At 30.9% G+C, this 26,698-nt stretch overlaps 2 protein-coding genes across 2 annotated transcripts; both read right to left on the minus strand.

Annotated features, from left to right (window-relative positions):
• Window positions 1–1,193: 1,193 nt before the first annotated feature.
• On the minus strand, window positions 1,194–1,616 carry LOC146917318 (uncharacterized). The gene has a single exon (XM_085721868.1). It carries the CDS (start codon window positions 1,614–1,616, stop codon window positions 1,194–1,196), a length of 423 nt encoding a protein of 140 aa, XP_085577994.1.
• A 4,640-nt stretch (window positions 1,617–6,256) lies between these two features.
• On the minus strand, window positions 6,257–18,567 carry LOC146917319 (putative transcription factor KAN4). Its single transcript, XM_085719112.1, has 7 exons — window positions 18,374–18,567; window positions 17,330–18,049; window positions 16,900–16,976; window positions 15,748–15,793; window positions 14,723–14,843; window positions 7,286–7,382; window positions 6,257–6,599 (listed from the first exon to the last, which is right to left on the minus strand). The coding sequence occupies exons 2-7, from the start codon at window positions 18,009–18,011 to the stop codon at window positions 6,513–6,515; spliced, it is 1,110 nt and encodes a 369-aa protein (XP_085575238.1). The 5' UTR covers window positions 18,012–18,049; window positions 18,374–18,567; the 3' UTR covers window positions 6,257–6,512.
• Window positions 18,568–26,698: the final 8,131 nt, after the last annotated feature.

The raw sequence follows: 26,698 nt of genomic DNA on the forward strand, positions 1-26,698 counted from the left end.
GCAAGCAAAATCAAAATTTAAACAAACACTAAATCTATAAAAAAAAATATCTAAAAAAATCTCAAAACTATGCAAACATCTAAACATTTATGCAACACAAGTCATTTTCATGTAAACATTGTATGATTTCTTGCCAAAAAAATAAATTTAAATAAACCCTAAATCTAAAAAATTTCTAATTTAAGAGAAAAAATATTAGATATAAACATAAAAGGTTAATGATGTTTGATTATGAAAACCTACTTGTTGTTGGAGTGTTATTTGATTTGAACTTGAAGGAATTTTGGTTTTGGGTGATTTGAGAGAGGTTTTTGACATTTTAGATGAGAAATGAGGAAATGAAGTGTTCTGCCTTGTTTAAGACAGCATGTAGCGTTAGTTAAGTAACACAGTATTTAACACTTGCGTTAGTTAACTAACGCAAGGGCATTTTTGGCATGGCTGCAGAACACGAGCAAAATGTACTGGGGGAAGAGCAGAATTCTTATTATTAAGATAATGCAATGGCTTAGATTTATAGTTTCTTAACTTTGCAGCAGGTTGGTACTTTGCAAAGACCCACCTGCACTATGTTACACCAGATTTTATTTTTTTTGAATTCTGCTCTTTACCGAACAGTTTTTCCTCATTCCCAACTGAAAAGATAATTTTACCACTACGTAAGTTAAGTTACGCTAGTGCAAAAAGCTGTGTGACTTAAGTCACGCTAGTATTAAACTGAGTGTTAGTTAACTCACGCAAGCTTCTGTGCTCTTACCAGAACATGCTGTAGTGCCTTGTTCTCTGTTTTCCCAAGTTCTTTCGTTCATTCAACCAAAACTCACAATTTAAAGAACATTCATTCACCAATTCATTAAATCATGCATTCATTCATTCATAATTTTTATACGCAATATTAATGAAAAATAACTAAAAAGTCATGAATAAGATCATGTTATAAATAAGCGCAAACGAGCAAATGTAAATATATTACAACCAAAATGTCATAAAAATACTACAACTATAAAAAAAAAGTACTAAAATAAGACACTACTGCTGCTCTTGTGGACTACAACTCCTACTCCTACTCCTCTTCCGTGGAACCGGCTCATGGTCAAACACGCTATACTCGGTCCGGAGGCCCTCCAAAATGCTGAAAAAGAGTGGATTTGAAACCACCTCTAGAATCTCCATCGCATGCTCCACTCTGGCTTTCATGCTGCTGATGACCTGTAATGGATCGGGAGGATGGCGCACTCCTGCTCAACAAGAATCTCCTGGTAGACAAATCTGGGAACCACATACTCAGAAATGGGAGCAGGGGAGACGATAAGAGGATGGGATACACTGTAGAACCATTTAATGTACATATCTAAATGCTTCCAAGGCTCGTCGTCCGGGACCGGCTCACCACTCTGCTTCTGGCTAACGACATGCAGAGCAAACTCCAAGAAGGCAGCAGCCACAACTGCTTGGGCAAGAGGCAGGATCATTGTAGGAGGTCGGGGAATGGTCTGAACATAGTCGTACTGCCTTAGAACCCGCTCCGGCAAGTGACACACCATCTTTTGTTTGTCGGCCATGATCCATCCGGAGTACCAGCACACGTCCTGATTGGAGATGTTGGTCTCCTCCATCTCTCAGCCATAGCACACACTAACTCGTGGGAGATGCTGTCGTACCCAGTTAGAAGGAGGGGACTTAAACCGGATCTATCCACTGGTTCCCAGAACCAAGGGTTATCTTCTACCGACAACGGAAGTGACAAGGCAGAAAGCTTCAGTTTCCTCCCGTGCGAGACACCAGTCATCTTACGCTTTGCTTGCAATTGAAATACAAAAAATTGATTGGAAGTAAAATTGATGAATAAATTTTTATCATTATTACTAGAAATACTACACGGCCCAGGATAAGAACTCAACTTTTAATTTTTGGGGAAAAAGGTCAAGGATTGTAGAAGACACAGGTTTGAAAACACGGACCAATTGAAAACACCAGGTGTTTTTTAAATTATTTTTATTAAATTATTGAATGATGGAATTACAACTGTATTTACAGATCTAATGTAACCTGCCTGCAACCTGTACCTTTTTACCTGATAAATACCTGCTGTAGGGGGTAATTTTAGTGGTTCAAGTTGGACCAATATGTTTGGTGGTGCAAGTTAAATGCCAACTTAAGTTTAATAAATAAAATTAACCCGTTCACGTATATATAGTTTTTGTGATAGTTATTTTTTTCATCGTGAGCTTAACTTAGTTGGTAGGGACATAATATATACAAGGTCCGGATTTAAACCCCGGCAACCAAAAAAAACATGATAATTATTTTTTTGTTATCATATTTTATTGTTAATCACTTAATCACAAAAAATGGCAACTAATAAAAATTTTGTTAATTATCTTTGCACTTATAAATAGTGTGGTAGAATTTGAGTTTTTTTTTTTATTAACAGCAAAATGAAAATTTTAGATGATAGTAAGAAAAGTATAATGAGTACCCAACTCACAACCCAAACATAAATACGAGTATATAGGGGTCTATCCAAAGTCCAACCAATCGCTTAAGAAACCTCTTAAGATTTGATGTCTAAACCTTTTATATTTCATAACTTCCTAATCCCTCCCCAAGTATGTGGGGGTTGTCGGAAGCATATAATGGAGTGGATTACGAAACCGTCAACATTTTTTGGGTCCCTATTTTGACCTGTCTACATTTATACATAAACTATATAAGAAATTAGATCGTCGACTCTTATTGCACATGTCAATGATGAGTACAATGAATTAAAAGTATGCAAAACATAATGTAATTGAAACTTCAATACAACATCGCGTGTGGGAACACCACTTACATGACACATTAATATATCTCTCTCATAAATGTGGGATTCTCTATGTATTTGATCTGGGGAGGTAGCTTAATAAGGTCAGAGACACAACATGGTAAAAAATGTGTATTTTGTCAACTCAAAAAAACATCTACATTTTTTCATTGTTAAACCTCACCAAAGAACAAAAGAGGAATTTGAAATAACATAGGTTTATTAAAAAAATTGTATGAAAGCAAATGGCATTCAAAAACAAAAATTTAAGGTAAAAAACAACAAATGACACTCAAAAACTAACAAAAATCATCATAATATTGAGCCTTCTGTGGGAGCCTACGTTGTTTCATCACACTTGGTTAACACTAACCATACAAGTGAAATTAATATCATCTAAAGTCTTAAGACATTAGATATATGAGTCACCTCACTAATATGTTCTTCAACATCTACTTTTGCATACATTTGATAATTATATTTAGCAGTTCTCTATTAAGTGTCACAGTCTTCATATTCATGATCTGGACCTTCTGAATGAGTCGACACCGGTGTAAATTGACACATTGTAGAAAGAACATTTACACAAGTGAGAATGGTACAACATCTTTATCAAAAACTTTAAGGATTAAGTATAAGTACCTTTTTCCACTTATTTGTTGTTCAATCTCTACCGTTTTATCCAATGTTTAAATTTAACTGAAACTCCATACAACATAATATTCCTCCCTTCAAATATGAAGAAATTATAGCTCGTATTTGACATGGTGTCCTAACTAGTTTTAGTAATATTTATAATCATGAGTATTTGACCTGTGAAACTTGAAAGCAAGAAAGAACCATCAAATAAAATAATATGGAGCCAGATTTAATAATCATATGGACCAGTTAATCAACTAAAATGTTTCCTGATATGTGATCATAATTAATGACTCAATTGTCCCACTGCATGCATTGGTAGTTCAATTATATACGTTATGAATTTAAGGTGACGGCCAAGTCACACGCGTCTCTTTCGTATCTTCAAGTGTGTTTACTTTTAGCTTCAATATCCAATTTTTTAAGTTCCTTTTTTTAAATAATTTTTTTTTTCATATGAAATACTCTGCCTGTCTTAAATTATATATCATTTTAACAATTTTACATAAATTAAAAAAAGTAATTAATGTTGTATAAAAAAAATTATAAGTTACTATTACAAAATATTCCTTTTTTTACGTTTAAATTATTCCCTTTTAAAGGTATAGAAAATATAAATAAAAAAATTTGGAACAAGATAAAGTACTCTCCGTTCCTAAATACATGTTGCAATAAACCACCACACACATGCCAATACACAACATTGTCATTGATATCTTTAATTATCTATATTAAAAAATTATAAAAAGTTAATATTTTGAAAATATTAGGTGAGATAAATTGAACAACGTTTTACATCCTACCATTTGTATTTATATATTAGTTAAAAAATATGATCAAAGTAAGTTATGTGAATAATGCATATTGTAAAATTACGACATGCATTTAGGAACTGAGGGGGAAATAAGTAAATGATATTATAGAAAAATAAGCATTAATGCTTCATTGATATTATAAAATGACAAATAATTTGGGACAAACATATTTTACTAGAATGCCATATAATTTGGGGCAGATGAAGTACAAAACTGTATTCCCTTCATTTCTTTTTAGTTGTCGTATCAGGAGATTTAAATCTGTTAATAATGTGAACTGTGATGCATCTATTGATGACAATGTCTCTCTTACATCTGATGACTCAACACGTATCCCTCAAAAAGAATTGCTTAGATCTCTGATACGCCAGTCAAAGCCTTATAGACTAAACGAGATATGTAAATCGTTGATGCATGTCTATCAAACTCAATTCTCGCCACCGTAGAACCAAACACACGCATACAAATGTCAACCCCCAAGTCAAGGTGAAGCAGGTAAAAACATCTTAATTGGGGCCATGAACTCAATTTAAATTGCTTGTTAATTTGATGTATGAACATCACATGTGTCGATGTTCGATGTCGGACAAGCCTTCAATGAAATGTGTTAATCTACAAATGTCAATCCAAATTAAGGTGACATCTCCCATTGTAATAAACTCTAGAAATGAAATGTGTTGTAATAAACTCTACATGCTATTAAGCAAAACATCTCAATTGGTCGTGAATATTCAATTAAAATTACTAGTTAATTTAATGTAGCCACATGTGTCGAATATATATATATATATATATATATATATATATATATATATATATATATATATATATATATATATATATATATATATATATATATATATATATATGCTTCACTTAATGTTACAGCTGTTGGAACTGATTTTTCCATCAAACATCAAGTCAGTGGAATAAGCATATCTTAAATCAACTAAAAGGTATCCATTATTAGTAGGGCATTATGCAACCCACAATCACAACATCAACATGCTAATCACTGGGTAAGGCAGCGTGGATAATTTCAAACCATATATATCTTGACATTTTAAGCACAATTAATATCTGCTTTTCACATGAATGATTTTGTCAAAAGATGCTGTTTTACTTATCAAACAAATATATTCTTCATATCTTTCACACCCATCACTGCTTTCTAGATATCCCTTGTGCACAAGTAAAGCGTAAATTAATCAATTAGGAATAGAATAATCCACACACAATATTTCATGTTTTCATCTATGAAACATTCACACAATCACATCTATACGAATAATTTTAAAAAATTAATTAATTAAATGTAATCCTATATGTGTCCGTGTTAATATCCGACACCAACATATGTTCGCACAACAAACACGTCTTCCATTAACAATATCGATACTATATAGAGATTTTCATACAAAAATCATTCAAGCATAATGATGATTAGGATGGCTAATAAAAAAATTGCACTGAAAAATTGAACTGTTACTAAAAGTCCACGATCTAAAATGAATAAGTTTCGGTTGAGTTCAATTCGAGAACTTTATATCACAATTCAGTTCTTTTAGGTCATCAGTGGATCGATTCAATTTCTCATATTTATAAACAGTCATAGGGCTTTATTTGGTTTGGTTTTTTGTTTTTCTTCAACAATCCTATTTGTTAGTTAATAATACCAATTTGATACAGTTTGATTCGCAAATAATCAATTCAGTTCAAAAAAGCACAATTTGATTTTTTATAAAGGTAGAACAAATCCGTTCAAACACACAAGACCAATAGGTTGACCTCTATATCAGTTTCGTTCAATTCAGAACAAACCATTAACGATTCGATTACCAAACTATTGTAAAAATTAAGTCGGGTTCAATTTAGTTTTTTTCCTGAACCGAACCATCAACGGTCTTAATGAAGATCATGAGTCACAAAAGTTATACATATATGGACAAATCAGTAGGAACCTAGGGAAAATGAAGAAAAATGTAAATAAAGGACACAATTAACAAAAGCATTATAATACATTTGATTCCTTCTTTTTTCAACTTTTACTTTTAACAATAAAACTTTATATATCACCAACTAATAATCTTTGGCTAAAAAAAACATATACAAAGTTTCTTGGATGTGTTGAAAGTGACATCTTCGTCTTCACAAAAGCATTACCTAACTAGCTATTTATATATATCTGTGCACTATTTTTTTTTTCTATGGCTAGTAGAGAGATCCATGAATCATGTAAATAACTAAAATTAATTTTATCTCCCTAAGGTGAACTCCAAGTTTGGATTCGGGCAGTCTATGTTTTGATCCTTGGAACTTCTTGATTGTATACAACTGCTTCCCTGCACAAGTAAACAGTTGTGTCATTTCGTGAACATCAAAATACAAACATCATATATGATATGGTATATTTTATATCGAAATCTTTCATTTACTTTTCATCTTCTACAACATATATTATTTTCAAATAAACACACCAAAGTCAAAGGATACAACCATATTTGACGTTAAAATTTTGATGTTGAAAAATCATTATTTCTCCGAATAAGTATGAACCTAAAAAAATGGTCTAAAGTTAGACCTTGTCATTTTTAATAAAATTTTACATCATTTGCCCATTTTTAAATTTACTAAAAATAGTAAAGGTTCACTTTAGACTGTTTTTTAGGTTTATATTAGAATGTCCAATATTTTGCAATATCTAAAGATTAATTCATGTGGGAGCCTATCTCTCTAACATGGTCCTGATCTAATGATGAACTGACTTGCTATATTATTATTATTTTTGTTGGTAAAAGCTAAACTAACTCACTCAAATTAGCATTAGGAAGAATCGAGACCTTGAGGATGTACTGACTTACTTTATATTAATATGTTGTACCAAGTAAATCTCAAATGTCCAAATTTGAAATTATCTTTTTTAAAAGGTCAATATGTTTTTATTTTTGAAGGCATGCATTTATTTGACAAATTAATTACATTTCCTAGCTATTTTTAGTATAGAATAAGTGAGGATTAGGGTTTATACCTGAGGAAGCTTTCCAATGTGGTGAGTTGATAGGATTTCTTGTGTGCTAAGTTCCTCAAAATGATTTCCAGAACTACCTTGTGTCCATGTTCCATTACTGCCAGTCATTAATATCAGGGAACAAAGATCATGTTAACAAATGTGACCCATCATATGTCATTGTCATATGTAACTTCTAATATCTTCTATAAAATTAAAAGTAATGCTACCAATTTTTTTGACAGATAAGTAACATATGAGAATGACTTTTATAAGCTTGTAACATAAAAATGATATTTATAAGCCTGTACCACTTTCCTTGAACTTATAACTGCTGATGTATAACCAAAAGAATAATATAGTTAACGTGGGAATTCAATTCAATTTGAGTGAAATGAGAACAAGAATAAATTATGAGTATGGGCTAAAAATTGACATGCATATTCTCCAATATAGTCTTGAAAAGTCTACCATTATTGAACATATCACAGTTTAGCTATAGAAAACTAGTCACAAATAATACTTAAAAAACTAACTTGTTAAAAATATCAAACTTAAAAGACTAGAAGTTGTATTTGGCCTATATTAGGATGAGTTTGTTATCCTCTTGTATATAAACAATTTTCAGTAATGAATAAAATCAGAATGTGGATTTCAGCCTTTTTTACAAACACATTTCACTATGATTCTTAAGCTACTTATAGAAAATAAGGGGTTGTCAAATATGGGCTTGATCCAAAGATGAACCCTACCATTTTTACTAAAGTTTAATAAAATATTTCTTTATTCTTTATTTTTTATTATTATAAAATTCTTTTTTTTATTAAAAATGGTAAAGGTCATCATTAAACTATTTTTTAGAGGTTTATATTGAACACACACAAAAAAACACAAACACAAAGACTACCTTCTAGAAACATACCAAAAATGCAATCATTTACATTAGAAACACGTTTTTTATTTTCTTTTATTTTGTTGTTTCAAAGAGATTTACAGTAGAACTCACGCACACTAAGTATAGAGAGGTGAGAAATTATAGATTCGAACTCGCGTTTCAACATATCAAATTATATACATCATTTTATCATCTGAGTTGCACTAATGAAAAACAAACAACTATGTGTATTCAATATTATCTTATTCTAATATCTTTACTATAAGCACTATAATTTCTTCTTTCATGTTGTAATGAGTTTAGTGGCAACCCTAATCATATTTAGGGTGTGTGAGTCCTAATTTTCAAGGAACACCAATACTATGTTTAGTTAAATATTTTTGTATTATTAAGGATTTAATATGTAATGAGCTTTAGAGACCCCACTTCTCTCACCCTATCAAATGTACATACATCATTTTACCATATGAGATTTTATTACAGAAAACAAACAACTACGTGTATTCTATTTTATCTTATTTTGTTTTTTGTTTTTGCCAAGTAACCTAGTGGTTGAAGATCACACATTTTAAATGTGGAGAAGTGGGGTGTCCGGAGTTCGAACCTCGGCCCCTACATATATTATTCATTATCTCTACCAATTGAGCTAGGTTCACGGGGACTATTTTTTTCTTATTCTAATGTTTACTAAGCACTATAATTTCTTATTTTATTTTGTAATGAGTTTAGTGGTGAGCCTAATCATGTCTAGCGTGTGTGCAAGTCCTAATGGTTTTTTCCGATACACCCCTTCACTTCCAACGTTATTGGGTTTGAAGCGTGCATATAAATGGTGGGTGACACAATCGATATGCTCTAATACCATATTAAATTTTTAAATCGTGCATAACCCAAACTTACAAAACCGTCTTGTAAGGTGAGGGGTGCCACATTATACACTCTTGCCAAAAGTCCTATTTTGTCCATGTAGGACTTAAATTTTTCCCAATAGAACTCAACTCGCTTAGTAATTTGATATTTAATTATTGAGTAAATAATCATTTTGATCCTTGAGTGACGATAATCTTTAAATGTATATAAATTACAAAAACATATTTGAATGTGTATTTTGTTAGTGAGTTTCGTCAATGAAATTAATAATAGAAGGCACATTCATGGATGGTTTCTGATCTCAATATATTTGAGGACTATAATGGCACTACTTAACATATTTAAAGACCAAAATAACTGTTTAACCTCAATTATTTCCCTAATACATGCATGACTTAAAGAATAATATTAACTATCTATGTTATTGCTGCATCTACAACTGAAAGATGTTTTTCCAAATTGAAGTTTTTAAAATTTTATTGGTAATACTATTTCACAAAGTATATATAGTTTTTCTCTAATTTCTATCAAAACTAATTTTTAAAGAACCTTGAATATGAACGAGTTATTAATGATTCTGAAGTTGAAACACATAAAATAAAATTATTCAAATAATCAATAGGACATTATATTTTAGTTCACATATAACATCCAAAATATTAGAGACGACCATGAATAAGTTTGTCTTGCTCTATTATTATTGCCTAAAAATATACTAAAGTGAACTCCTACTCTCCTACCATTTTCTGTAACAATAAAATATTATAGCAAGAGTAACATAGCATGTTAGCAAAGTGGAAGTGTCATTTGCTGACTGATAATATGAAACCTTTGGAAGGAGTTGTTGATTTCTAAATATGGGAGTAGTGTAGGCCATTCGGACCTTGGCACTCCTTTATTTGAGGATTATGGTCATAGCTATGTGTAACACCTCCGCTTGGTGGGCATGTAACGCCCGAGGCTGATGAGGGCGGGGAGTGGTCCGGCTCCTAGCATGTTTCTTGGCAAAACTGAATCACATCGAAATGAGAGAGATCCTGAGGCCGTGCAGGTACGGGACTGCATGGTTGAAGGAAGACTTATAAGAATTGTTTGGTACTACCAATATAAACAAGATCATCTTCTTTTTGGTAGCTCATTCCACAAGAACTTCACAGTTAAGCGTGCTTGACTTGCAGAAATTTTGGGACGGGTGACCTACTGAGAAGTTTCCCGGTAAGCGTGCGAGTGAGGACAAAACACGCTGAAAAGACTTGTGTTGGTTTGTGGGGTCAGTCGACAATCCTTAAAGCAGTTTGGGATGTTACACTATGTCTATACTAGATATGTAAATGGATATACATTAGCGCGGATAGTATGATATTCATGTTTGTCCCGTTAGATACCATCAAATCTACATCTGTATCCATTAAATAACGGGTAGTTAAAATATCTGTTTATTTTATCCATGAATATCTATCAATGTATCCACCACATGTTTGTGGCGAATTTTATCCGCATATATCCACGGGTGCGGGTTCTTTTGTCATCCTTAGCCTATATGATCTCTTTGTTCAGTTTAGGTGGTTAACAACAATTGAGAGAGGTAAAAAGGGAGGAAGATATGTCTATATGACACTTGTTTAGGCAATTTGGTCACTTAGGAGTGGATGCATTGTTCCCAATGCCATTCCTAGAGGAGATGAAATTTGTAGAGAGCATAAATGTTGAATTTTGTTTGTTTTTTAAACAACATAAAGGTTCAATCTTAAAAATGGACTCCAAACCTGTATTATTAATGGACCACGTTTCCCTATGATCAATATTTTACTGTATTTACGCAGTGGTCATCAGTAATCGTTTGATCAAAATCAAACAGTTTAAATTTAAACTTGGTATATTAAAATATAAAACAATCATTAAAGTGTGCTTTTTTTTTTGAGAGAATTAAAGTGTGCTTTTATTTTACTATCAGATTAATATGTAAATCTTTGAATGTCTACATCGGCTTTAAGTAATTAAGTTCAGTCTAATATATGTATGATGGTCCATTTTAGACACACACATTCTATCTTTGCTTCTATCTTTGAGGGTCCGTTTGGTGCGCAGAATAAAGAGACAGGATATGATAAAACTATCATATCCCATCTATATATGTTGTTTGATGCACCAACAGGATAGGATAAATTTAACCCATTACTAATCCTATCCTATCAAGTGCTTTCTATTCCCACCCTTCACCCTCCTTCGACTCCCACCAAATCACAAATCTATTGACTTTATTCTCTACAATTACTCTATGGACTCCATTCTCTACATATCTACCATGTGTGTGCTTCCATTCTTCATAACCATTCCAATTTTTTCCCAACTCTTTGTTTGCGTAATCCATGTCAGTTCTTTGTTTTTCAATTGATGGGTTATTATCCAATCGTATACAATCCATGATTCCTTACTCAAAATTGTTTTTCCAAATCAATTTTTACTCATATGTTTGTTTTTCCAAATTTCGATGTGCTTCCATCCATTCTTTGCAACTATTTCATTGTTTTCCCATTTCCCGTGTGCTTCCGTTTTTTTTTTTTTATTTCTATGTGACAATTTTTTTAAAAAATATGAAAATATGAAATTTAGTTACTTTTTTTACGAGATGAAAATTTAGTTATTTATTTCAATACTTACTATTTTTTTTTTTTACAAATTTTTATTTGGTTACTTGTTATTTCGATTACTTTTTTAAAAAATATATTTCATCACTTATAATTTTCTTTTTTTGATAGATTACTTATTATTTGTTTTAATGTCAATTAAAAATATGAAAGTTATATATTTTTTTAAATATATGTATTTGTTTTACAATATCAAGTGTGCACCAAACACATGATAGGATTAAATAATGCTATCATCTTTGTTATCATGTGTTAACCAAACATAGGATATGATAAGTGTTTATCTTGTTACTATCATATCCTGTCGTTATCCAGTTCTTTATCATATCTTGTCTTTATCCTATCATGTGCACCAAACGGACTCTGAATGTATACAATCACTCTTATCTATCTTAAGTGTGGTTGAATGATATTTGTTTGTAGGTTGGGTAGGCAGGGGGAGAGTGTGAGCTGGTTTTTGGAGTGTGTGCAGAAGAAAGTGTGTACTGGTTTCTCAATTCTTTTTCTTTCATCAATCTCTAATATTACATTTCTTTCTTTTATTGTTTTAAAATTTACTATTTGATAAAAATGATAAAGGTCTATTTTTAGAAAGTTTATATTAGATAAACCATATATTCATATGTTATCTTAATATTTTTAGCAACATGATTTTATTAACATTGTTTCTGTGTAAAAACGCAAAACTCAAAAAGGGTCAAGATGACTAACTAGTATGTTACCTTAATCCTTTTAAGAAAGTGATACCTTAATTATTCTATATTTTGTTTACAAATGCATATTATAAAGGTTGTCTAATATGAATATGATTCAATGGTGAACCCTTTTATCTTTGATAAGTTTTAATAAAATATTCTTTTTTATAATTTATTATTATAAGATTTATTTACTACTATAAAAATGGGAAAAATCCCATCTTTAAACTATTTTTGAGAGATCCTTGTTAGATTGACCTATTAATAAACCATCTCTTAGTTTTGCATTTTACTTTTAAAAAATTTATTTCTTAACTATGTAAGATAAAAATTTATGCATTTTTATTTATATAGATGTTGAGTTCGTTGAGTCCTAGTCCAAAGACCATAGTTAGGTTAAATTTAGGCTTAAATCAAGAATTCGGTCAAGTTCAACAAGTCAAATCCAATACAACTGGACCTATATATGAACATATTTTAAAACAATAGGTAGGTATAGAATTGATGAATCAAAATGAATTATTAATTCTCTTATTTTTTGTCCTTCAAAAAAAAAACTCTCTTATTTTTCTAAAACAGATTAAAAAACTATCCCTAATATAATCAAGATTAACTCTTATATATATATATATATATATATATATATATATATATATATATATATATATATCTTTAAAAAACACATTCTCACCCAATGTTGGCTTTATAGTATTTTAAACAAATTTTGAAATATATAGTTATGGTCCCTAATATTTTAAAAACTATTCATATTAACTCAATAAATTTACTCATAAATTTCAGTTAAAAAAAAAGTAGTATAAAAAATATATCAATGAATATCTTACTGTTTTTTACATGCACTTAATAATAAATTTTCATTTTAAAAATTTTCTCTACCTAAAGGCATAAATAATCTTTACTCCACACCTATTTTATCTTTTATTTTCTGTACTAATCTGAATTTATGAAAACACACACTAGCTAGTAAAGGTGTACGAAAAAGAGACAGTAAATTGAAGATTACTACCTGTCTTTCTGACTTGCAAGGAACCCTATTGCAGAAAAATAACGTGAAGACTGAGTACATTTTATTTGCATGTGATAGTCAAAACTGACATTAAGCCAACTCAATTATGAATCAAAATTATTACTAGGATTTAGGGAACCTATAAAGGTATGAATCTGTGTGATTTTTACTTTATACTTCAACACTAATGTCTTTAAATGTCACTATTTCTTAATGTTAATGTTATTTCCAAAAAATAGGATATCTTATTGTATGTTATCCATATTGTAATCCCAAAGACCAAGACACATGTTTTAGATCAATGTAATGCAATGTCCTATTACATGAAGCACAAATACTTCTTGAATTAGGTATCTAACGACACCGACACATATTATTACATTGAATTATATGGTTTTCTTAAATTATTAAGGTGTCGACGTGTCAGTATTTGTGTCGTGCTCGATGTCCGTATCCGTGTCCGTACACATGCTTCATAGAATGTAATAGATTTTGAATAATTCATATTCTCTATGAGGTGTCTGTATGGTGATAGGAGTTTTAACTTTATAACCTCAAGAGATAAGTTCGAATCATATCAATGGAGATCTTGGTATTGATTTATTGCATGAAGGTGTTTTTTGTTTGGTTTTTCAAATAATTTCAAATTAGTATATTGTCTGGGTGAAGCATCTCATCCATTTCATAATTTATTTTTATAGTTGTACATTTTGTACAAATTATATTTTGGCTTAAAAAAATTATCTAGGCATGTCTATGAGTTTTTTTACAAACTTCAATTAACACCTTTAGTTAAACTAGATATTAAGACACTACATATAATAGAGAGGAAAAAAATGACTCCCTTCAATTGTAAAAAAGGTAAAAAAGTAAACAAGTTAATATAGAGAGGAAAATCTGTTGTGCTAAAATTGAGTAAGTTAACCATAGAAAGTATACAACAATCGTTAGGTCTTTATATATTTTTCTCTTAACATATGTTCATTTGCACAAAACCACTAAGAATTCATCTAGGTTAATAATTTTTTTTTTTTTATCTTTTTGTACATTTAAAGAACTTGTACCAAAAAGGGGTATCACACATATGAGGACACTAGCTACTTTGATCTAAAAAAGCAGAATTGGTGAAGTTGTATGAAAAAAGCTAAAGTTGTCAGAAAGAAAGCACTTTTGTGTTTCACAAAAGAATGGATGTAACCATGCATTCATGCATATATATATATATATATATATATATATATATATATATATATATATATATATATATATATATAATTTCTCAAATATTCAAAAATACTAAAGCAAGAAATTAAGAAATGGTACCTTGAAGAAGAATTAGCCCATAGAATGTTGGAAGTGTAGCCAATATCATGATCTAGAGATGCATTATAGTTCTTATTTTGATCATGAGGTTGTGTTAGGGACATGAAATTCTCATCTCCGTCTGTTACATTGCATTATATACAACCATTAAGAAAATTATAGTATTGTAGACAAATTTGAAATTGAAATAAATGTTCACTTAGTTTGTACATTTTAATAATTAACTTTAGAAAAATGTTAACAAGTGTATTTAGGGCATTGTTTAAGCATTTAAAAGTAGTAAATTTAAGGGAATTGTTAATTTGTGCACTTAGGGCACATGTTAAAGAACTTAAAGTGAAAATTTTATCAAGGAAATTGTGCCAACTCATTCTGCTAGAGATTGAAAATTAATATTTTGTAATAAATATTTACTATTTATGAAATCTTTATTATGTATCCTAAGGATACAAGTTAGCATGACCCATTTTAAAATTGTATAGTTATGACTTTTACATGTGTTTCACTTATATTTTCTAAATAATTTTTTTCTTTGGGGCTTTATTAAACAATGCTATTAGGCGTTTGTTAGTAAGATCCTTCACTTTATATATGTAAAGAAAAAAATGTTTAAATATTGATGGATTAATACAGTGAGTCATAAAGTTTTGTGAGAGGAATCTTCACAGGAATTAAGTAAAGTGGACTTCAAATTTTGGAACAAAGACCAAGGAATTATTTAGTATAAATTATACATTAGGTATTAGGTAAAATACTACTCCCTCCGTCCCATTTTATCTGAGCCAGTTTGGTTTTTCACACAGATTAAAAAAAAATGTATAAATAAAGGGGAAAGTGGAATATATTATATTGAGAATGATGAAAGTAGTATTAATTAAAGTTATATTGTATTGGGAATGATGAAAGTTGTATTGGAAATTGAAATGACTCAGTTATTTTGGGACACTTTTTTTTAGAAAATGGGTCAGATATTCCGGGACGGAGGGAGTACTAAAACAACTTGGTAATTTCAATATGAATTATACCTGAAGAAGCTGCTGGCTTGTCAGTGTTTTTAACAGTTCTATACATCTGCAGAAACCAATAGAAGGACAATTAAGATTAAAATATACAAATAAATAATATATGAGAAAATTGTGTGGTTAGTATATGCTGCTATCAATTTCAATCGTTCGATTTTAAATTAATGGTAGAGATTGTTTAATAATAATTTAGTTAAGGTGCAATGTGAATCCATCGATCTTAACTCAATGACTGAGATCCAATCCAGAGTGTCATCGTGAGGTTTTTTTTTTTTTTGCAACGGAAAATCTAGATTCTAGAAAATCTATATTTGTGTATTGAAAAGATAAAAAACGATGATTCGTCTATGCCTCTAATTCTTTTACATTCATTCATCACATCATTTCCTTCTATCTTTCTCTTTTTATCACATCAGTAACATATCATACATATCACATCACGCTCGATATATTCTTTCTCTTTCAAGATTTCAAAGGGTTTTCAATATTGATCAATCTTTTTCCAAAGATCAAATATAGAAAGAAAAACAAGTAGTAATAAAATAATGAAATCAGATGCTTCTTTTTCCTCTAGGGGTTTGTTCAATTAAATAATACTCCCTCCGTCCCGGTTTAATTGACCTACTTCGGTTTTTCACACAGATTAAGAAAAGTGTATAAATAAAGGGGAAAGTGGAATATATTGTATTGGGAATGATAAAAGTAGTATTATTTAGTGTTATATTGTATTGGAAATGATGAAAGTTATATTGAAAATTGAAATGAGTCAGTTGTTTTGGGACACTTTTTTTAAGAAAATAGGTCAGTTATTCCGGGACGGAGGGAGTAACAATAAGGTTGATATGTTTGGTAAGGTAAGTAATTGGTTCTATTATTGAGAAATGATGGCTACTTTTCTTACTTTCTTTTTCTAACTTTTTTTTCTCTCTCTCATGAAAAGTAGAACTTGTCTGGTTCTGTGCATCAAAACAAACAGATTCAACTGTTCATCTCACTCATTCAATCACTGCATGCCTTGGCTCTTGTGCCTCTTAGAAGATAGAGTAGACTTTGGACAATCCACTTCAGTCACACATAAAGAGAGTGTGTGTGTGTGTTTGTAATTTTGTTTTATATGTGAAGAAAAATAGGGTAAGAAAAGAATTAGTTATATACCTGTAAATGACTCTTGACATGAGCTAGTGTTAGATCTTTCACATCCATTAGCTCCAAAACTGATTTAGGAGTAGCTCCTACCATCCAAAATTGAAAGAAAGAAAAATGCATAAGAGTTCAAAAATTTACTTTTTATAGATATATATGTATAGTATTCACACTCACACACATATATACATCTTGATACACTCAGATCCAACGACACTACAATCGATAATCGATAAAGTGTATGTTTAGATTAACGGTGAGATTGATGAAATCAGAGTGAAGTGTTCAGTTTCTTTTAAAAACTTCACTTCAGAGATTCAACCCTGAGATTTTGTCAAATTCACCGTCAATCTAAACATACAGACCAACAATCCAATTGTATTGGTGCAGATGATCTATACTCATATTAAAAGGGAGAGATTCAACAAGAGAAGAGATATACTTTCATGGCCGCCGAGAAGCTCAACGGCGTGAACAAATCGATTATGAAGCGAACTAGTCCATCGCATTCTCGGAGCCCTCATGTTCCTCTTATTACTTTGTTGTCTTGGCATCATCATTCTTGACCTCACAAATCCATTTCCAAATTCAGAATTTCCAAACTGATTCACCTTCTGCTGTTGTTGATGTTGTAGAAGATGATGTTGATGATGATTCATATATTGAAACTTTTGAGGTCTTAAACTCTCTATAGTTATTCCATTAAACCTTGAAAAAGTTGAAGAACTAGCAGAACAAGAAGGATATAGAGAAGAGTTTGAATCTTTCTCTATTATTGAAGGATTGTTATCACTATAAAGAGGGATTCCATTGAAGGGTCTTAATCTAACAAAGTTTTTTCTCTTCCAAACACTCTCAGCTTCAGAAAAAGTAGCTGTTTTTGTTTTGGAATTTGATAATGAAAGTTCTGTATCAGTTTTTTGAAGAGTACTATTTCTTATTGAAGATGAAAAACCATCACTGTGAGATTTGAAACCTTCATGAGTAATAGCATCATTAATATTTTTCCATATATCAAAAGATGAATCTAAATCATCAACTTCATTTGTTGTGCAAATTGATGTTTGAGAACTGTTTGGTAGAGAAATTTGAAGTGAAAGATCAGGAATCTGATTCTGTGGCATTTTTGTGTGTGTTATTTTTAGAAATGATTAATTTCAACCTGAAACAAACAAAGGAGAATTTAGAACTAAAATATGTAACAAAACATAGATATAGGACAATCAAGTTGAGGATGTTTCTTTATTTATTCCTATATTGTATAGTAAGAGAAAACCCTTCAAAAAAATATATTTTTTTGGTAACCCTTAAAGAAAGAAAAACAAGAAGATAGAATATATTTTAATTAAGATGATTAATAGAAGTACTTTGGTCAAAAATAAATATTGTATAGAGGTACAAATTGATGATGAAATTATAAGGTCTAACTTTTTTTTTTTTTTAAAGAAGGGTTTAGTACTAATAATAATGAAATAAAAATCAATACCCTTTATCATGAGCTTCATAAAACAGACATCCTTCAAAGACTCATGAAGAGAGAGAGAGAGAGAGAGAGAGAGAGAGAGAGAGAGAGAGAGAGAGAGAGAGATTTTTTTTTCCTTGAGAGAGAGTGTGAGAGAGATGTGGTGCATAAATAAACACACAAAAAATGGAAAGGAGAGAGAAGGAGAGATGAGGTTTCTGGCTATAAGTTGAGTTAGAGAGTATATATAGGAAAGTGACACTTCAACAATTCCTTTTATTTTCAATTCTATCATAAAATTCTTCTTTGCTGAATAGTCAAAACACGTAAACACTGCAAAGTTTGGACAATTAATATTTTATTTCTCCGGAGACAACGGGGTGAGTTATATATACATTATTGACTGTATAGTGTAAACACAGTAAACAAAGAGTGAATGATCGTACTATATATATACCTTGTTACTCCATCTAGCTACTTGTATCTCATTTTGAGAAATGGTTCTTTTACATCCAAAATTTGATGTTAAATATGCTATCTTTTTCTACATCCAGTAATAAAGTAGGTATAGGCATGTGTATTCGCGATCCAGAAGGAAACCATGTTCGCTCCAAGACCATGTGGTTTTTACCATTGTGTCCAGTTGACATTGGAGAAACTTTGAGACTTTATTATGCAATTTGGTGGATCAATGAACTTCAGCTCACAAATGTTGATTTTGAGGTAGATTCGAAGACAATAGCTGATTATTTTAACAAAGGCAGAGGAGATAGCACCAAATTTGGATCCATTATGGATAAAAGTATCCAGTTTTGTAATACCTTTTTAAAAACTCTCATGTCGAGTTTATTAGGAGGCAAACAAATGAGATTGCTCATGAGTTAGCTAAGGCAGCCACATTATTACCTAGCTTCCACATCTTTGATGAAATTCCAGCATGTATTACTGATTTAATTTTTAACGAAATGATATAGGTTATTTTCCCTAAAAAAAAAATATATGCTATCTTATGGTTTTTATGTATTTTTTTTTTTTTTGAATTTGATGTTAATGAGTTTGATCCAAATATAGTTCATGGTAAAACATTATTGTGTCATTTGAGTCATGTAGCAGTCCATTTAGTGGGATAAAGTTTAGCTGTTCTTTTTTTAAGGAAAAGCTTGGTTGTTGTTCTTGTTGTATGAAAATTGTAAAAGATAAAATCTATTAGAGATAAAAAAAAAAAAAAAAACAACAATGATAAATAGGTATTCTTTATTTTTGCACATTTATTTAAGACTTCATTTTTTCTTTCTATTTCTCTTCTCCTATTACTTCATCAAACTGACATATCACTCTATTTTTCTTTGTTTGAAGGTGCATACACCCTTAAGTGGTGTAAACAACATTTTCAAAATAAAATACATTTCATTTAGGGTATTGTATTTTGTGTTCAAATAATATAAGTATTCATTTAATGTTTATAAATAGTGTCTCAAGAGTCAAGACCTAGCGTATTCTTTCCTTTTAACATACAACTTTGTAAAACAATCTCTTTATATTTCTTTATTATTTTTAAAGTTTAATACAACATTAACTATTATTTTGATAATCTAATAAATGTGAAATGTTAAAGAAAAATAAAATAAAATAAATTTAGAAATAAATGAAAAATGAAGATTTGATCATGACAAAAAAATGACGTGAATGTTGAGCTTAACATCAGCTGAAAGCTTACTTTTTTTTCTAGCATAGCTTAAAGTTAACTAAATCATGTAATATAAATTTATGATCGTTGAACAATACTAGTCCACATTGTAATTGCAGTAGTTTATTCTTTAGTATAATTTATCTACCAATGGTCTATATTTAATTATCAAACATTTCATCACAAATGAGATTAAGAAGGTGTTTTTTTTATCATCAAACATTTAAAAAATTTATCATTTAAGAATGACACACTGTCATCAAAAAAATTATATTTATAAAGATTCGTCTCAACGGGGATTGTGTCAATTTCTAATGAGCATATCATTTGAATTTTGGGAAAATAAACAACTTTGCTAGTGTTTATCATAAACTTTGCTTATATAGTTTCAACTATAATAACAAGAGGTTTTTATATAACTCTTCGGTGAGTTCGTGTTTATTTAAAGGTTTATGGAATGAATAACTTTGATTTGTTGAACGCTAGTTTTTTTTTTTTTTTTTTGGGTTCAATAGCCTAGTGGCAAGATCACACACTTTTTTAAAGTGTGGAGAAGGGTTCAATAGCCTAGTGGCAAGATCACACGCCTTTTTAAAGTGTGGAGAAATGGGAAATCCAGGGTTCGAACCCGGGCCCCTGCAAACATTGTCTCTGTTAGCTATCAACTGAGCTACACTTATGGGACATTGAACGCTTGTTTTAAATATCACAATGAGATAACTTAATACTTCTTAAATAACTATTTATTAAACAATTAATTAAGTCGAGTTCAAATAATTACAGTTAGTAATCAATTGTTTTTTGGTGTCGATTCATGCATTCGTCGTCATATAAAATTTATTAAGAACAAGGATAATGGAATAAATCTAGGTTTGCCGCGCAATTGTATAAAAAATACTAGTATTTAATAATTACATGGTTCAAGTAGATGAAAATAAATTCATCTCAAGACCTAATGAATAGGAAGTTATTTACTCATGATCAACATGTCCGTAATAAAATAGTTTAAGAACTTTAATCAAGAAAGAATTATAAGCTTTAATGGTTGATGGTCAGAGTAGGCAAGTGTATCAAATCGTTTATCAAACAATAAATTGATAAGTAGAGTATCGTATGCATATGGATTGTCGTTTTTTTTTTTGGTGGTGGTCGGGGGTTGAACCCTAGACCTTGCATAGGGATTGTCGTTTCAACCAAACAATTCACATTACTTATTTGCGTACAATAAAAAAAATAGAGAGATAAGGGTTTAATGTTTTGCAATATAATCTGTTTGCAGCAAAGTTTGCCTGTTTTGATTGCAGAATGTTAGCAGCGGATATGATTCTTTGAATCCCCTCTATTTATTTGTTGGAATTAATTAACACAGTAGTCAAATTCAATTTTTCTAAGTAGACTATTTAAGTGATGAGTTTGTTGGGACGTTAAACCTAATCAGCTATCAAGTTGCACATGTTGGTCACACGGTGATCCTTACGTGTGGGGATCTTACTCTCTCATAGACGTCGGTCGATTCCCTCTGCTTGTCGAGTTGCACTTGCTGATCCACGTGATGGTTTGTGGGGGTCCTACTCGCTTAGGGGTAATTTAAACATCAACTTAAATTAGAGTTCCTAAACTTATAAAGATATGACTTCCCAGTGTTCCTAAAGATTCCCTCATCTATGAATCTTAGAAGTAAATACAACACTCCCCCTCTCGGTAGTTCTACAAACGGGAAGCCCTATCAGCGTCTATCTTACCAAATTAAAACAAGAATGGAGTTAATGGACTGATTTAAGTCGTGAAGTCACTTGTTTTCTTAATTACTGTATGTTTCCTTAATTACTAACTAGTTACTACCTGATTTCAGTAGATGTGCAACAATATTAGGCATGTCACCTCCCTAAGTACTTACTATCAGGGTACGCTCACTTTCGGTTTGTTTTGCTAGATACAAATTAATTACTTCTTGATTAGACAAATATACATCAATATTAGATATGTCACCTCCCTAAGTGCCTAATTCATGGTTATGCTTCAGAGAAGGCAAAGCCTAAGCAATACAGTAAAACTAAAAAAAGAATGGAAAATAACTAAATAAAAGACTTTAAATTAAATAATTATCTAACAAACAAAATAGAGGTTCATCTTAGAACCATGGCCTCAAAATATTTAGTTACTCATGGTAACTAAAGACAAATTACATAAGAAATAAAACATACCCTAGAAAACTTGGAGTGAGGAGAGAGAAACTCCTCCCTAGAAGCTCTTAGTGATTGTCTTCCTCTTGAACCATTTCGATCTGAATGAGAAATTATGAATTAAAGGCTTGGTATTTATAGGGAGAGTTTCCACGTGAAGTTGACCGGGCTTTTCCCACTAAAAAGTAGCAGAAAGCAGTTTTGGCCCGCACACAGCAATGCCTGGCCTATGCTCGAGGCACATAAGGTGCACAAAATGCATGCTTGGGGCGCCTAGGCCATGTTCGGAGAGCATGGCCATGCTCAAGGAGCCTATGGCATCCTCGGGCGCATGGCTCATGCTCAAGGCGCTTGTGAGTGCGTTCTGGTGCATAAATATCTATTTCTCCGTTCTTTTGGGTGTTTGCTTCCATATAAGATGTCCTGGAAGATCGGAATAGAATTTCTCCCTCTGTAACGTCTTCTAAGGCCTCTTGAATCTTAATTCTTGATCTTCCCAAAGTCATCACTAATCTTCAGATGTGTTGTTTTGCCGATTTGCATGATTTCTTCGTGAATTACATCAAACCATCCTAGAATTGCTATGTTTCGAAAAGAATGGAGTTACAGACTCAAATATAGAAAACATTACAAATGTCCTAAAATCATAAGCAATTGATCTAATACTTCTCTATTTTTCTCGTAAAACCTACTGAAAAAGATTCAAAAACATGCTAAGAATAACGTAAGATGACCTATCATTACAACCCCAAACTTAAACTGTTGCTTTTCCTTAAGTAACAAAAGAAAAATGAATTTTATTCTTTGCATTTTTTTAGGAAAAACATACCTCTCCGAAGAGTTGATCAGATTTTCATCTCGTCTCATTTACAGAATTGACTTACTTACTTCATTACACTCAAGCGGGACAGAGTTGGAGAAAATAGCTCACATACTCAACCATACTCTTTTTCCAAGATACCCGTATATATCTCAATCTCATAAAGCCAGTAAGGTTTGTCATGGCATTTTCCCACTCTAGTCGTCACATGAATATACCTTGTAACACCCCAAATCCCGACCTTGTTTTTATTTAATAATAAGGGCCCGTTTGTTACGTATTAAAATAAAAGTGATTTTGATATAAAATAATTTAGAGATTATATTTTAGAGATTGATAGAGCCCGTTTGTTATAGATTTTTTAAGAAAAAATCATTTATTTTAAAAAAAATAATCACTTTTAAGAGTATTGTATCTGTTTGTTACAGATTTTAAAAAAAATCAGAATCTAAAAATAATCTAAAAACAGCTTCAAATGAGAAGTTGTTAGGAGCAGCTTAAAATAAAATAGATTTTTTTTAGAGGAGGGAGAAAATATAATTTAAAAGATTGAACTAATTTTGTAACAAAAAAATCCCTTTTATATAGTTGTATCCAAACAAACTAGATTATTTATTTAAAAAAAAGTGATTTTTATTACACTAAACAAACACAAAATAGATTCTGATTTTTCATATATCTCTAAAATATAATCTCTAGATTATTTTATATCAAAATCACTTTTATTTTAATCCGTAACAAATATGAAAAATCAAAATTTATTTTGTGTTTGTTTAGTGTAATAAAAATCACTTTTTTTAAACAAATAATCTAGTTTGTTTGGATACAACTATATAAAAGGGATTTTTTTGTTACAAAATTAGTTCAATCTTTTAAATTATATTTTCTCTCTCCTCTAAAAAAAATCTATTTTATTTTAAGCTGCTCCTAACAGCTTCTCATTTGAAGCTGTTTTTAGATTATTTTTAGATTCTGATTTGTTTTAAAATCTGTAACAAACGGATACAATACTCTTAAAAGTGATTATTTTTTTAAAATAAGTGACTTTTTTCTTAAAAAAAGCTATAACAAACGGACTCTAAGCATATATTAAAATAAAAAGGATGTTACACTTCGTCATTCATGTATCATACAATAAATAAATAAATAGTGCATCGTATTCAACAACGGAAAATACTTTAAATAAAACTTCGTAAATCAAAGATATCAAATTATTCATCAACATTTGTTGATCAATAACATAAAAATCATGGTTCTTTAATGACATAATATAAATACATTAAAGATTTAACCTCAACTCAAGTGTTACAGACCAGAGCACGAATTTATTCGACTACTTAATAATAAAGATAAATAGCTACGGAGGTATATTCCCGTTGCTACCTTCTAAGCGTCCCGCGAAGCTAAATCTCCTCTTCATGTGTATCTGTACTCCAAGAGTACAGACACCAAAACACACAAACAACATCAAGGGGTGAGAATTCACATCATAGCATATATTGGGATACATGAGAAATAAATTATATCATCATCAGTCACTCTATGTAAAATTTACACCATTCGTTTCATATGCAACATACTTCATTCCTAGACCTACATACATCACAATGTACACACTTTTAACATTCACAATAATTCACATCATTAGCACCTATCACAATTCACCTAATTACAACTTATATGCAAAATACTTCATTCCTAGACCTACATATATGTCGGTACCAGATCCTATCATCATAATAATTTAAGTCAGAGGTGAGTTACTGAACATACATCTATCATTTCTCATTTGTCATTATGCAGTATGATTTGATGCATGAACTCACCCAAAACATCATTTAGAAGACACACAAATAACACATCGTCTTTACATCATAGTTATTTGTTATTTTGCTCTTTATTACGAACAAGTACGTCATTCTTCATTTTTTGTCATACATCATTCGTCTTTAACAATAATAATTTCATTTACATCACCGTCTTACATTATTAGCAACCCATCATTATTTAACACCATATATTCGTCCACTTATGTCTAACTTATTATTTTTGTCATATTAACGTCATATTTAAAATTTACACCCATCATTAGTTAACTTCTCGTTCTTTACATATTTTACTCCTAGTGACACACTCTATCCTTCATTCTCAATCTTTAAGATTTTCACTACTTCATCATCACTCCACATAATGGTTTTCGTCTATGCGACTAGCTTATTAAATTTTAAGATCCTATCATCATGTATTAATTCATCATTATTGTCGTCTATTACCCTAGGCCTCTATCTTCATATTCTTGATTTACTCTAGTTCATGCTCTTCTAATTAGTCTTATTTTTAGCTTTTTTCTTTGTCATTCACAACTAGCATGAACTATCCTTCCATGTTCTCCTTTATAATAGTCATGTCCCCGTCTCACCAAATCATGTTCAAGGATCACGTAATAATTCCTATCACTACGGTCATCGAATAAGTCATATTTTTACCTTAGTTCTTCTCTAGTACTCTTGATACTCGTCTTGTTTTAAATTCATTATGGCTTATGAAACTACTCTTATAACCCTTAGTTAAACTCCTCTCAGCTAAGTTTATTGATGTGGTACCTTATTATACATCTTAGGAACCCTTTGGAGGCATAAAAGTGGGTAAAAAAAATGAGTCTAAGCCCCACACTGCATCATGGCATGTTGAGTTCCCATCGTGGCACGTTGGTGACAGCTTGAAAAGGGTTTTCGTTGCTGGAAAAATCATGGTACTTTGGACTTCCATCGTGGCAAGATGGTGATAGTTTCAGAACCCAGAAAACATCATTTTTACCCTTGAATTTGCTCCTAGCTTGGCTAAAAATCTTTGTGTTTAGACCCGGTATGATTCCAGATTGATAGGAAACATTACATAGGGTTACCCTGTCATCTAAACACTAACTTTTTCACCATCTTACTAGATTACCTACTCTTTTCAAGGTCAAACTTTCAATTCATAAACCCTACAGTAATCTCCTTAAATTTCATTCGTTCAACAACATCATTACACCCAAGTTAAAAACGTAAAGGGTGAAGCTGCAAACAAACTCATGACACCCAAGTTAATAACATACAACAATGACATGCCTACAAATAATAGGATAAAATCTAAATCACCAGGATACCCATGCTTCCGGATCTGCAACGTTGACGTCCAAATCATTGATTGAGTATGTGATCAACTAAAGCTGATATTTCAATATACCAAACGAACACCGCAACAAGAGGTGAAATCAAACAACGCCACACAAGATAATGATCAACACAACGTCGCACTCAGATGACGAAATCACGAAGAAAATAAAAAAAAACTTGATACATGTGGAAATCAGTTATTTAGATCGAAAGAAATGAGAAAAAAAATTATACAGATGGGTGATAATAGATCAAAATCTGACCTAAATTGATAATGCTAATCAGTGTCCCTAAAACATTAGTTAAGCCGTTAAAACAAGTTAGAATTTTATAAAAAATTACATCCTCTGGTCACTATTATAAGCAAAAAACAACATTTTAGATTCATTCATTTAATGATGTATTTGGTTTTTATTATAGACCATGTACATCATTAAATGAATGAATCCAAAATGTTGATTTTTGCTTATAATAGTGACCGGAGGGTGTATTTAATTGTTA

Source organism: Medicago sativa, chromosome 6, assembly GCF_051527215.1.
Source record: "Medicago sativa cultivar Bolivia chromosome 6, Bolivia_mono, whole genome shotgun sequence".
NCBI classification, from domain to species: domain Eukaryota; kingdom Viridiplantae; phylum Streptophyta; class Magnoliopsida; order Fabales; family Fabaceae; genus Medicago; species Medicago sativa.